This window comes from Hyla sarda, chromosome 3 (assembly GCF_029499605.1).
Source record: "Hyla sarda isolate aHylSar1 chromosome 3, aHylSar1.hap1, whole genome shotgun sequence".
Classification (NCBI taxonomy): domain Eukaryota; kingdom Metazoa; phylum Chordata; class Amphibia; order Anura; family Hylidae; genus Hyla; species Hyla sarda.
Genome location: NC_079191.1, coordinates 392,236,949 through 392,251,412, shown reverse-complemented (window position 1 = coordinate 392,251,412; position 14,464 = coordinate 392,236,949). Strand labels below are relative to the sequence as shown.

The 14,464-nt window shown below is 43.8% G+C and overlaps 1 protein-coding gene across 8 annotated transcripts in view; it reads left to right on the top strand.

The window, feature by feature from the left end:
- Positions 1-14,464, top strand: part of EHBP1 (EH domain binding protein 1) — a 430,856-nt gene that overhangs the window by 115,667 nt on the left and 300,725 nt on the right. For all 8 annotated transcript variants that reach the window (XM_056568010.1, XM_056568005.1, XM_056568009.1 and 5 more), the window contains exons 6-7: positions 8,353-8,534; positions 12,026-12,165. In XM_056568010.1, the coding sequence (XP_056423985.1) occupies positions 8,353-8,534; positions 12,026-12,165 (322 nt within the window). The remainder of the gene's footprint in view (positions 1-8,352; positions 8,535-12,025; positions 12,166-14,464) is intronic.

The following is a 14,464-nucleotide window of genomic DNA, read 5'->3' as shown; positions in this document are numbered from 1 at the left end:
CTTAGGGCACTAGAGGGGCAGGTGAGGAAAAGGGCAGGGGCTCCAGCCCCCTTTCACTCCTATGTGTGCACGTCCCTGCTTAGTGATGTTATTGTGGCAGCGTGGATTCCGGTGTAGCTGTCTTTTTTTTTTTTTTATGTGACGTACCGTATACTCAAGTATAAGCCGACCCGAATATAAGCCGAGGCCCCTAATTTCACCCCAAAAACCCAGGAAAGGTTATTGACTCGACTATAAGCCTAGGGTGGGAAATACATCATCCCCCCTATGTAGTCATCCAGACCCCCGTCATCATCCAGACCCCCGTCATCATCCCCCCCCCCCTTAATCATCACCTCCCTGCGCATGAACGTCCCTGTGCGTCGTCGTCAAGGCAACATCACTAGTCCGGGGCAGGTGCGGAGAAGAGGCCCAATCCCCCCGGTGAAAATGGGCAGCCCGTAACGACTAACCCTCTCCACCGGACGGTCCCTGCAGCATAGATGGCCCACAGCAGCTCACCCTTCCTTCCCACCGAGGGGAGGTGAGTAGAAAAATAAGGGGGGGGGGGGGCTTGGATGATGACGAAGGCCGCAGTGGTCCATCGGCTGTCATGCCCCCTCCCATAGACTTGTATTGAGGGGGCGGGGCGTGACATAATGAGGGGGCGGGGCTATGAGGTCACGAGCTCCCGGCTCCAGCGTTCGAAACAGTTTGTTCCAAACGCTGAGCAGCGGGATACCCCCTTAACCCCTTAACGACCACGGACATAAATGTAAGTCCTGGTGCAGCGGTACTTAGCGCGGAGGTACTTAGCGCACCAGGACGTACATTTACGTCCTGTGTATGACCGTGAGCATTGGAGCGGGGACCTGGTGCATTGTCATAGAATGAGATTTGCAATAGAATGAGATGCTCCGCCTCCATCACATCCTATTGGCTCCTATTGGTCAAAATAGGGCGATTTTAGATAATTGGATTTGTACAAAAAGTTTTTGATATTTTTGTACCGCTTAAAAAAAATCTAAGTATCATTTTAATCTTATTGACCCACAGAATAAAGAACACATGTCATTTTTACCGTAAAGTGTACAGTGTGAAAACGAAACCCTCCAAAACGGGCAAAATAGTGGTTTTCATTTAAATTTCCTCCCTATAAAATTTTTTGGGGGTTCGCCATACATTTTATGGTAAAATGAGAGGTTTCATTACAAAGTACAATTGGTCACGCAAAGAACAAGCCCTTATATGGGTCTGTAGATGGAAATATAAGAGTTATGGATTTGAGAAGGCGAAGAGGAAAAAACAAAAACGCTAAAATAAAATTGGCCTGGTCCTTAAGGTAAAAATGGGTTAACTTTTTTCACAAACAGATGTTTATCCACCTTTATTAGATATAGGTAGATGTGACTCTGGTGTATGTGGAATTGTATCTCCCAGCAAGCTTTGCCAGTTGAGTCAGTTCATTCTTCCCCAGCCCGATTTACGTGAATGTTTTTTGCTCTGTGTTGCAGGCTCCAGTTTATAAACGTCCTCCCAGACGTGAGGTATCGCGGGTCATGACTTGTCTTTTTCCAGGGTAATTGAGTTGTCATCTAAACACGTTGAGTAACACATTTCGCCTGGGTTTGCTGTGAGTGCGTGAACCTGCAGCAGCCTTGTTTAACCTATTGTTCAAGTTAATTGACTCCTTCAGATGACTCTGTCTATGGTCTAGTGAATACTGTCCCCCCAGGTTTAAAGGAAGAGTAACTTTTATCTTGTTACCGATCATGCAAGACTTCTTAACTCTTTGTCTGCATACATTTGATATATTTCACCTCTAAAGATCACCAAGTCTGCAAAAGCTTCCTATACATGGGAGAGAGCCATCTTGTTGTTTAAAAACTGTCCTTTATTTCATTTCTTCATTAAAAAAAAGATGCAGTGAAGGATCTCTTTCTCTCTCTCTCTCTCTCTTTCTCTCTCTTTCTCTCTCTCTCTCTCTCTCTCTCTCTCTCTCTCTCTCTCTCTCTCTCTCTCTCCCCCCCCCTCCCTCTCTCTCTCTCTCTCCCCCCCTCTCTCTCTCTCTCTCTCTCTCCCCCCCCCCTCTCTCTCTCTCTCTCTCTCTCTCCCCCCCCCCTCTCTCTCTCTCTCTCCCCCCCCTCTCTCTCTCTCTCTCTCTCTCTCTCCCCCCCCCTCTCTCTCTCTCTCTCTCTCTCTCTCTCCCTCCCCCCCCCTCTCTCTCTCTCCCCCTCTCTCTCAACAAGGGAACCACTGTACCAGCGATATTCTCTCTTTTGTACACATAAATAAATATAACACACCCATGTCTCTCAGAAAATAAGACCGGGTCTTATATTCATTTTAGTTCCAAAAAACACACTAAGGTTTATTTTCAGGGTAGGGCTTATTTATTTATGGGGGGCTGTAGCAGTGTGGAGGATGCCGCACCCCCCCCCCCCCCTTATCTTCCACACTGCTACAGCCCCTCCATCTTCCACACTGCTACAGCCCCCCATCCTCCACACTGCTACAGCCCCCCATCCTCCACACTGCTGCAGCCCCCCATCCTCCACACTGCTGCAGCCCCCCATCCTCCACACTGCTGCAGCCCCCCCCATCCTCCACACTGCTGCAGCCCGCCCATCCTCCACACTGCTGCAGCCCCCCATCCTCCACACTGCTGCAGCCTCCCATCCTCCACACTGCTGCAGCCCCCCCCCCCATCCTCCACACTGCTACAGCCCCCCATCGTCCCCTTCCCCCGTCGTCCTCCACACTCCTACAGTGCCCCCCACCCCTCTGCCATAATAAACTACGGTACCTTACACATTTCATCCCCAGCGGAGACCAGCACTTCCCCACCTTCGTCCGTCCCGTAGCGTCCGCAACTTGTACTGTACGGGATCTCCTTCTGTTGCCTGTTGCTTAGCAGCCAGGGGCAGGGACACGTCGGCCGTACATACGCACAGACATTTAAAGTGCCCCGGCTCAATTACGGTAACTTGCCGCGACCAGCTTAAGGAGGTGAGCAGGGGGGGGGGGGGTCTGGTCTGCGGGCATTACTGGCGGCCATGGTTGATATCTGGACCACGGTCCGCCAGTTGATTACCCGTGGCCTAGGTCTTATTTTTGGGGTAGGGCTTATATTGCAGCCCACTCTGATAATCCTGCTAGGGCTTACTTTCGGGGTAGGGTTTATTTTCGGGAAAACACGGTAGTAGTAATACAGACACGAACAGCTCATACGTATGTGCAGGATGCCCTGCCGCCACATGTTCTGCCTCTCATCCAGGGCTTCCAGTTACCATTTTTCAGCAGGATAATGCTCCCTACACACAGCAAGGGTTTCTCAGGAAATTCCCCCCCAGATTGCAACACTTTCTTGGCCTGTCTGGGTGCCAGATTTACATTGTAAGTTTTATATACATTGTAGGGCTGTAGGTGTGGTGCATACAGTATACGTTGTAGGGTGTTAGGGGGGGTGGGGTGTTTACATACAGTATACGTTGTAGGGCTGTAGGTGGGGAATATATAGTATACATTGTAGGGCTGTAGGTGTGGTGCATACAGTATACGTTGTAGGGTGTTAGGGGGGTGGGGTGTTTACATACAGTATACGTTGTAGGGCTGTAGGTGGGGAATATATAGTATACATTGTAGGGCTGTAAATGGGGAACATATAGTATACATTGTAGGGCTGTAGATGGGGAACATAAAGTATACATTGTAGGGCTGTAGGAGGAGAACATATAGTATACATTGTAGGGCTGTAGATGGGGAATATATAGTATACATTGTAGGGCTGTAGGTGGGGAATATATTGTATACATTGTTGGGCTGTAGGTGGGGAATATATTGTATACATTGTTGGGCTGTAGGAGGAGAACATATAGTATACGTTGTAGGGCTGTAGGAGGGGAATATATAGTATACATTGTAGGGCTGTAAATGGGGAACATATAGTATACATTGTAGGGCTGTAGATGGGGAACATAAAGTATACATTGTAGGGCTGTAGGAGGAGAACATATAGTATACATTGTAGGGCTGTAGATGGGGAATATATAGTATACATTGTAGGGCTGTAGGTGGGGAATATATTGTATACATTGTTGGGCTGTAGGTGGGGAATATATTGTATACATTGTTGGGCTGTAGATGGGGAATATATTGTATACATTGTAGGGCTGTAGATGGGGAATATATAGTATACATTGTAGGGCTGTAGGTGTAGTGCATACTGTATTTGTTGTAGGGCTGTATGGGGGTTCATACAGTAAATGTTTCTTCATAGCTTGCATTTGGGTAGCTAGAAAATCTCATTTGGTTTGAAGTTTCAAAATAATGTCAAATATCGGACAAGCATGTGACTGTGTTTTTGATACCTTACGGTGATATCTTTTGACCTGTTAAGTGCACCTCTCCCTGACCTCAGGTCCAGCACTCCCTGACCTTACATAGCCGGAGCATCCAATAGACATAGTCATTCCATGTACGGTAGATCTTCAAAGGCGACATCTGACAGTAAGAGCAGCGGGGGTGCTCCACAATGGCCGCCTGTTCTCATTTCTGTACAAATTGAACTCTTCACCTTGTATTAATATTTGAACGAATGACAGACTTGTAAAACGGGTTTAAGATCCTTGTAAGTGTGTACATTAGAGAACCTCTTCCTTCACTTTAATGTGAGTGGTCATGTTACATAACCAGCCGGAACAATAGAGGGATTTTATTATAATGTTGGGGACTTCTTTCATTAGCATAAAAGTTTGTTGGATTTCCAGCTGAATTTAATGGTGGACTCTAGTAAGGTATATACTGTATTACCCAGTGTAAAACTGCTCCGTATACTTATTCATCAATTGCGCAAGAAAAAAAAATGTTAATGGGATACTACAGTTATTGCATTTTGACAGGATTTTCCATACATTCTTGATAGATGCAGGAGACATGCCAAATGCCGTATTACATGTGTATTAGTCCTCCAATGCTTCCGTTAAAATCAATGGTAGCTTTAAACCATGCAATTCACATAACACGTCACTTTAGATGCAATTTTTTTCAGTAGAAATTAATTTAGCATTTTTTATAAACACCCAGCATATGTGTCTTATAGACTTCAATGTATCTTCAAACCAGAGGTGTATGCTGTCCCTTCTAGGGACCAGCTGCTCACACAAGCTCCTAAATATGACTCCTAAATATGTTAGTTATACTTGGAGCTACAAGTGACCCCATACTTACTCCCTATAACTGCAGATAATGTTCCTCTCCAAATTGAAGGTACACTCATAGCCGTAAATGTTGGCACCCCTGAAATTTTTCTATAAAATTAAGTTTTCTCACAGAAAAGGGTTGCAGTAACACATGTTTTGCTATACACATGTTTATTCCACTTTGTGTGTATTGGAACTAAACCAAAAAAGGGAGGAAAAAAAGCAAATTGGACATAATGTCACACCAAACTCCAAAAATGGGCTGGACAAAATTATTGGCACCCTTAACATAGTATTTGGTTGCAAACCCTTTGGAAAAAATTACTGAAATCTGTCGCTTCCTATAACCATCAATAAGCTTCTTACGCCTCTCAGCCGGAATGTTGGACCACTCTTCCTTTACAAACTGCTCCAGGTCTCTCTTATTGGAAGGCGCCTTTTCCCAACAGCAATTTTTAGATCCCTCCACAGGTGTTCAATGGTATTTAGATCTGGACTCATTGCTGCCACTTCAGAACTCTCCAGCGCTTTGTTGCCATCCATTTCTGTTTTTTTTTTTACGTATGTTTGGGGTCATTGTCCTGCTGGAAGACCAAAGATCTCGGACGCAAACCCAGCTTTCTAACACTGGACTGTACAGTGCGACCCAAAATCCATTGGTAATCCTCAGATTTCATGATGCCTTGCACACATTCATGGCACCCAGTGCCAGAGGCAGCAAAACAACCCCAAAACATCATTGAACCTCCACCATATTTCACTGTAGGTACTGTGTTCTTTTCTTTGTAGGCCTCATTTCATTTTTGGTAAACAGTAGAATGATGTGCTTTACCAAAAAGCTCTATCTTGGTCTCATCTGTCCACAAGATGTTTTCCCAGAAGAATTTTGGCTTACTCAAGTTCATTTTGGCAAAATGTAGTCTTGCTTTTTTTATGTCTCTGTGTAAGCAGTGGGGTCCTCCTTGGTCTCCTGCCATAGAGTTTCATTTCATTTAAATGTCGACGGATAGTTTGCATTGACACTGATGCTCCCTGAGCCTGCAGGGCAGCTTGAATATCTTTGGAACTTGTTTGGGGCTGCTTATCCACCATCCGGACTATCATGCGTTGACACCTTTCATCAATTTTTCTCTTCCATCTACGCCCAGGGAGATTAGCTACAGTGCTATCGGTTGCAAACTTATTGATAATGTTGCACACTGTGGACAAAGGCAAATCTAGATCTCTGGAGATGGACTTGTAACCTTGAGATTGTTGATATTTTTCCACAATTTTGGTTCTCAAGTCCTCAGACAGTTCTCTTCTCCTCTTTCTGTTGTCCATGCTTAGTGTGGCACACACAGATGCACAATACAAAGACTAAGCGAACTTCTCTCCTTTTTATCTGTTTTCAGGTGTGATTTTTATATTGCCCACACCTGTTACTTGCCCCAGGTGAGTTTAAAGGAGCATCACATGCTTGAAAAAAATCTTATTTTTCCACAATTTAGCTTTTTTTTCCCTCCCTTTTTTGGTTTAGTTCCAATACACACAAAAGAAATAAAAATGTGTATAGCAAAACATGTGTTATTGCAATCCTTTTCTGTGAGAAATACTTCATTTTCTAGAAAAATTTCAGGGGTGCCAACATTTACGGCCATGACTAGTTTTTCTTCATTATGCTCTCCAACAGACCCAAAATAAAGGATGTTTTAGAATTAGATAAACTAGCATCTCTGCTTAACAATTCCATTACCATCGGTAATGCCTCATCCAAATAAACTAATCTTAATAATGCGTAGCTCTCTGGTACTTGTAGTTCCTGTATTTATTAAGGTCTAGATGTTCATTGTTTTTAATGGTGAAGGTGATTTGCACATGTTCAGTTCGTCTCTGTTCGCACCTAGTTTATAAAAATGTAAAACGGACACTTAGCAGATTTATGAACGATGTGGGATCAACAGATCATGTCTGAGAAAGAAGGTTTTGGAAACCTTACACAATGCAGGATGGTTGATGATGTGATCCAGTCCCTCTCCTATGGGAAAAAGTCCCCTGCTGCCGCCACAGCAGAGACAGTGGTGGAAAGCTTCATATGGAAATCCAGCGGGTCTCTAAAAATGACAGCATACACCTATAGTTTAGTGAGACTGTACTCTATAAACACATATGTTGGGTGATATACGGACTGTTTGTGTAAGGCAGTGTTTCCCAACCAGTGTGCCTCCAGCTGTAGCAAAACTACAACTCCCAGCATGCCTGGGCAGCCGAAATATAATTTTCTGCTGGAACTGTACTGCACACATTTTACTGCATACAGTGAAGAATGGAGCCCATTTTAGGGTGGCAACAACTTTTTTCACAAGCCCACATAAGAAATCAGTTATTTGTTATGTGGTGACCAAGTACAGAATAACGTGTTTTTCTGTACTCTGCCCATCCTGTGTGGCAGATGCTGTTTCAATGTCCGTTTTGGGCCCTCATTCCTCAGGACTCTATATTATAAACTGTTATGCTTTGCTTAAGTTATTGATATTTTCTATGTACTTGTCACTTGAAACCTGTTGTCATGGACCTTGTTGTATGCAAAGGTGAACCAGGTGACTTATCTGGCCAATGGGACCCTTCTAAATTGCTCCCAAATATAGTGTAACCAAAGTTTAGTGTTGTCTTAGCCCCTTGAACAATATGAACCCAATTTTCTGTAGGTGGTGGTCTGAAGTGCTACATATTGCTTTGTTTTATAGAATTTTTACTAGTAATGTATTTCCATGATGCATATGTCTTTGCTTTGTTTCTTGTTCTGTTTGCAATATTTGTTAATATTATATGGTATATAATGTGATTGTAGATCTTATACATACTTTGTAGATACGTTATAGACCCTCTTTTGCAGGATAGGGGACTTTCAGTTTCTTGAGCGCCTCCCCTATACAGGATATCCTACAATATGAATCCTGTGCCAGTATGACTAAGATCGCCTCTAGGCGGTCGAAACGCGTCACTGCTGTTCATTTTACCTGTGCTGCCGTGTCAGAATAAAGAAAATTTGCATTCGAGCTTTCGCTTCGCTGGACAATCCTTTCTTTTCTATTGATTTATTTGGGAACATTTGGAGCATAAGTTGGCGTTTTCCTTATACCCACAAAGTTGTTGAATTTCTTGCTAATATTTATATGCATTTCCTTTGTAGGAATCTCCATCTGGTCGTCGGAAAGCTCTTGCAACCAGCAACATCAACATGAAGCAATACGCAAGCCCTATGCCTACCCAAACTGATGTCAAGCTAAAATTCAAGCCCCTATCCAAAAAGGTTGTGTCCGCCACTCTGCAGTTCTCCTTATCTTGCATTTTCCTCAGAGAAGGCAAAGCTACGTAAGTCTAACTCCAATGCCAAAATGGTATTTTGCTGTTATTTTACTGAATATTAGATGGACGGTATTTAGCGGATGATGGTTGTTCCCATAGAGGCCTTGGAGCGCCAGCTGTAAGTACATTAAATGGGGGAGGGCAATGATAATTTCTATAAATGGGCTATTTTGAATTTCTGAACGGGCTGCATTCAATTACTGTAAGAAAAAAAAATCAGGCCTTTTTGTTTTGAACTATTTTTTTATTTGTATATTTCAGCTTTTTTGTATTACAGTCATTTCTTTTTATCCCCTTTTTTCTCTTTTCTTTTCTCTTTTATTTTACCACATTACCAAAGTTTAGTTTTGTTGCCTGACAACATTTAATTGTATTCTATCCTGCAATCATCTCCACGGGTATTAAAATGTGCAGATTCCTTGGGAGGCAGAGAAAAGTCTATTTCAATGTCCAGTGTTAATCCGCAGCACTATAGTACACATTGTGAGTGTGAATTGTGCGGAATGCCAATTACACAAATATATCATTAAATTGCGAGCAAGCCATCAAAATGCAGATAGGGTATTATTTGTTCCCTCTCTGGGACAGATCATTTCTCTTAATAAAAAAGAAAAAAATACAAAACCACTATTTCTCTTTCGGCGTCAGTAACAGATATTTTTACAAATAGCCAACACTGTAACCCTGCTGCGTAATAATATTCTTTCTTGCATATTGCACAATACAAATGTTCCCCCGCTTTGTAACCATTTGGTAGAATAATGGCTTCTTTGAAAGCAGACGTCTGATTATTATGACCATATAAAATTGCTGCTTATGAGGTGGGATTTTTTTGTGTTTACATATAAAGAGAGAAAAAAAGGAAAATAATGAGGTAAATAGGACACTTATACCTAACAGGCCCTGTCTCCCGAATACATCTGCAGCCTATAGACCAATGTAGCCATGGTTATCTTGAGTGCGTTAATATATTATGTTAGATAAGATTATGTCTAATCTTATCTAATTTTTTTTTTTTTTTTTGGGGGGGGGGGCATTTTTTCAAAAACGCCAAGAGTAATGCCAGCCTTCAAGGGGTACTCCGCCCCTAGACATCTTATCTTAGGGGATAAGATGTCAGATCGCCACGGTCCCGCTACTGGGGAGCCCCGAGATCCACGCTGCGGCACCGCGCTATCATTACAGCACAGAGCGACTTTGCTCTGTGCGTAATGATGGGCGATACAGGGGACGGAGCCGCGTGACGTCATGGCTCCGCCCCTCGTGACATCACGGCCCGTCCCCTTAATGCAAGTCTATGGCAGGGGGCGTGACGACCGCCGCGCCCCCTCCCATAGACTTGTGTTGAAAGGGGCGGGCTGTGACGTCACAAACTCGCTCTGTGCTGTAATGATAGCGCAGTGCTGCAGCGGTGATCCCGGGGCTCCCCAGCAGCGGGACTGCGGCGATCTGACATCTTATGCCTTATCCTTTGGATAGGGGATAAGATGTCTAGGGGCGGAGTGCCCCTTTAAGTGGTTTGACCAAGAAGATAGAAAGGTCTAAACTTATGCATTATGTGAAGTTATGCATATGTATATATCTTTTATTCCTTCATGTTGCTGCTTTGATTTACCCTGGTTAATTTCCCCACTCTCAGGGATCTATGTCTCACTGCTCTGTTATAAGTCTATGGGGCTTGTTTTCCTGATCGGTAAAGGTCTCCGCATTGAGACCCTGAACGACAAAAGCCTCCATTCCTGGCAGTTTAGCCCATTATATGCTGCTATGTGTCTCCTAACCTGGTGACATCATAGCCAGGTACCGAGGGGTTTCCATGGCAGTCATGGTCTTGTAAAAGCCTGGATGTGCCTGCATAGAGCTGTGCCAGAGATATGGCTCTATACGTTGCCTGTCTGCATAATGCTGCATAATACACTGCACTAAATTAGTAGTAGTACAGTACAGTGATCCCTCAACTTACAATGGCCTCAACATACAATAGTTTCAACATACAATGTTTTTTTCTGGACCATTGTAACTTGAAACCAGACTCAACATACAATGCTACAGACAGTCCAGATCTGTGAAATGTGTCACAACTGGAGGAACTGACCAATCAGAATGGGCATTTTACTGGTAAATCACCTGTATTACTGAAGTGAATGCACTGACTGGCTGTCTGGTAGCGCCCCCTACAGTACAGGGAGGAACTACAAGTTCTGTACTACTCCTTACCTGTGCCAGGGTTAGTTGCTCCTTTGGACACCAAGTAAGGGCGGCTCCATTTGGGACACTGTGTGTACTGTATAGGACCCTGAAGAAGCTCCTGTCCTCTACATAAACCATTGGTTCCCAACCAGGGGGCCTCCAGCTGTTGCAAAACTACAACTCCCAGCATGCCCGGACAGCCAACGGCTGTCCGGGCATGCTGGGAGTTGTAGTTTTGCAACAGCTGGAGGCACCCTGGTTGGGAAACACTGACATAGACAGTGATTACAGCTTCCAGCAGATCTTTCTTACTTTTATATGGAAGGATTTGCTTTATCTATATTAGTTATCTACTTATTTTTCTTTAATCCTCACTTTTTTCTATTTTTGGATGACATTTTGGTGGCTTCAGAACCAATTACCAGGTTTCCATAGAGTTCTGGTCTCAGCATACATTGGTTTCAACATACAATGGTCGTCCTGGGACCAATTAATATTGTAACTTGAGGGACCACTGTATATTATATGAGCGATCAGAAGATCACTGGTGAAAGTCAAAAAGTAAAAAAAAAAATTGTTTAATAAAATTAAAAGTAAAAAAAAAAGCAAAGTAAAAAAATAAAATGATAACAATAATACAATAATCAGTAAAACTACAGTAAAATGCAGCTTTGTCAAGAAAAAAATAGACATTATGGGTCTTGGAATGTGATGACATATTTCATATTTGTAAATTTATTTAAAAAAACGACGTTCTATATTTTCATTCTCTCCCCAACCCCCAAGAAAACAGAATTGTGGTCACTGTGAGGTTAAAGAGGTCGCACAGGCTTAGTTCAACTGCAATCTGAGGTCTGTCCTGGAAGTACTGGGTTAATTGGTCTCCATTACACATGTAAGCAAGGGGGATTGTGGGAAAGTGTGAGCTCTGTTGCCTGGCAACAGCGGGTTCACAGTTCAGGGAGGAAACCAGGAAGTAATCAGATCCATGGGGAAGAACAACAGTACAGGAATGTAAAATGGCGCATTTTCCCTACATTGTTTTTACCCTGTGGTACATCATGAAACGACCATGCACCAGTTTATTATTATTATTTTTTTTTTTGTATTTTCTTTGTATTTTTTTTTTTTGGTTTTTGAGAGGCCACGCCCCATTTTAAAAACTGTCAAGTATGGCGTAAAACCGTCCAAAGATTTTGAGCGGCAAAGTCTTCTTATGCTCGCATCCTTGGGGCATGTCATACCTTGATGGAACTGTGATTCTTATTTTCGGGAAGGTATAAATGGCGTTTGCTTCTGTCTTCCAGGGATGAAGATATGCAGAGCCTTGCCAGTCTGATGAGCATGAAGCAAGCGGACATAGGAAACCTGGATGACTTTGAGGAAGACAATGAGGATGATGAGGAGAATAGAGTTAACCAGGAAGAGAAGACCGCTAAAATCACAGGTGTGTATACTGCTCTAGCACCTGATGTGTATACAGACGCTTCCATGGACAGTCCAGCTGGGGACATTCCAAGTCACTTCTGTACTTCAAGGGTCATGAGAATCTGGTTAGAAAAAAAAAATGTTCAATGTCTCTGGAAATATGGAAATGTGTATAAAATGTTTTCGATATTTATTTCCAGTATAACAACCACATGATTCTGCAGCGTCATACAGAAAATGTAGTCACTCGAGTCCATTCCTGACCCAGATGGACAAGATAACTTCATTTCTCACACTCTTCACCTTCACCTATATATCTCCCAAATAATCTGTTCAGAAGGCTTAGAATGGGTGCCGGGGGTCGTGACGTCACGGCCACACCCCTTGTGATGTCACGCCACGCTCCCTCAATGCAAGTCTGTGGGAGATATATAGACTTGCATTGAGGGAGCGTGGCGTGACAAGGGGCGTGGCCGTGACATCATGACCCCCGCATCCAGCGTTCTAAATGAATGCCGGGTGCTGCACAGAGATCGCGAGGGTCCCAGCTGAGGGCCCCCTGCGATCAGATATCTTATCCCCTATCCTTTTGGATAGGGGATAATATGTCTAGGGAAAGAGTACCCCTTTAAGCCATACTCCACAAAATGACACGGTAATGTCTCTTCTTATGTAAATAGCATAAAGATACAAAGCAGAACGGAGCGACTCACTGCTTGATGGCTTCACAATGCTTTGTTCCATCATATCAAAGTATGAGGTACAGGAGTATCGAAACGATTTGTCGCCAGTTCCACGCTACCAGCTCTGTCCCCTCCCCAGCCCTCCTGGACCTCATACCTTGATATGATAGAATAAAGCATTCTGAGGTTCTGGTGAGTCCCTCCATTCTGCTTTGTTTCTTAAGGGTATGTTCACACTGGGGAATCCCTGTGGATTCCGCGAGTAAAATTCCGCACAGTGAACGTTGGCATCTGTGTAAATGGGTCATCAACAAGACCCGTTCACACTGCGAAATTCCAGCGGCGGACATTTCTGCCGCTGAAATTGTTCCAAGCAAAGAAAGAGCATGTTCATTCTTTGCGCGGAAGTTCGCGAGCACTGCATAGCTGTCAATGGTGACGGCGCCGTGCCGCGCGGTCCTACCGCCTCCGCCGGCTGCCAGGCTGAATCTCTGCTCGTTGAATTCCGCGAGCGGAGATTCAGCTACAATTCCGGGGTGTGAACATTTACTGCATCTTACCTATTAACGTGAGCACCACCCAGGCAGGCTTGACACAGTTGCCTCAGTACTGCACCTTGTGAACGAGCATAGCGTAGAGCAGTGTTTCCCAACCAGGGTGCCTCCCAGATGTTGCAAAACTACAACTCTCAGCATGCCTGGACAGTCTTTGGCTGTCCGGGCATTCTGGGAGTTGTAGTTTTGCAACACCTGGAGGCACCCTGGTTTGGAAACACTAGCGTAGAGGCTCTAAGCGGCGCCGGGTATACTCTCTTGAATCTATACCAATTTTTATGTAACTTTACAGTCCGTCTCTTTTTCTGACGCACTTTGCGGGACTTTCATGCAAGGACTGTTGGGAGATGTGTATTTAGTCTGCAACAGTGGTCTCAAAACTGTGGCCCTCCAGCTTTTGCAAAACTACATACTTCCAGCATGTCCAGACTGCCAACGGCTGTAGCTTTGCAACATCTGGAGGTCCACAGCTTAAAGACAACTGGTCTACAATGTTTTAAAGTGTGGGGGGAAAAAAAAACCTTAATTGTTACAAGGAAACCCAAACAAGTACAGATCTGTGCAGATGATGCCCTTACTGGGTTAAAGCTTAAAGGGGTACTCTGATGGAAAACTTTATTTTTTATTTTTTATGAACTGATGCCAGAAAGTTAAACAGATTTGTAAATTACTTCTATTAAAAAAAAATCTTTACCCTTCCAGTACTTTTTAGCAGCTGTATGCTACAGAGGGCATCAGGTGTCAGCAGAGAGCACTGTGGACAAGGCAAAAAAGAAATTCAAAAAGAAATTCAGCATACAGCTGCTAAAAAGTACTGGAAGGCAAAAGATTTTTTTAATAGAAGTAATTTACAAATCTGTGTTATTTTCCGGCATCAGTTATAGAGTACCCCTTTAAGACCCCGGGGTATCGACACAAACTATTAAAGGAGTATCCTCATCTTCTCAAGTGATATCATAATGCTAGTGTATACCGCTCTGATTGTAAGCATGAACCTGCATGGCATCCCTGTTCAAGTAAGTAAATAGGAATGTGCTGCAGTATCCTGGAGAGCTGGGTGGCCTGGGGCCGCTGTGCAGGA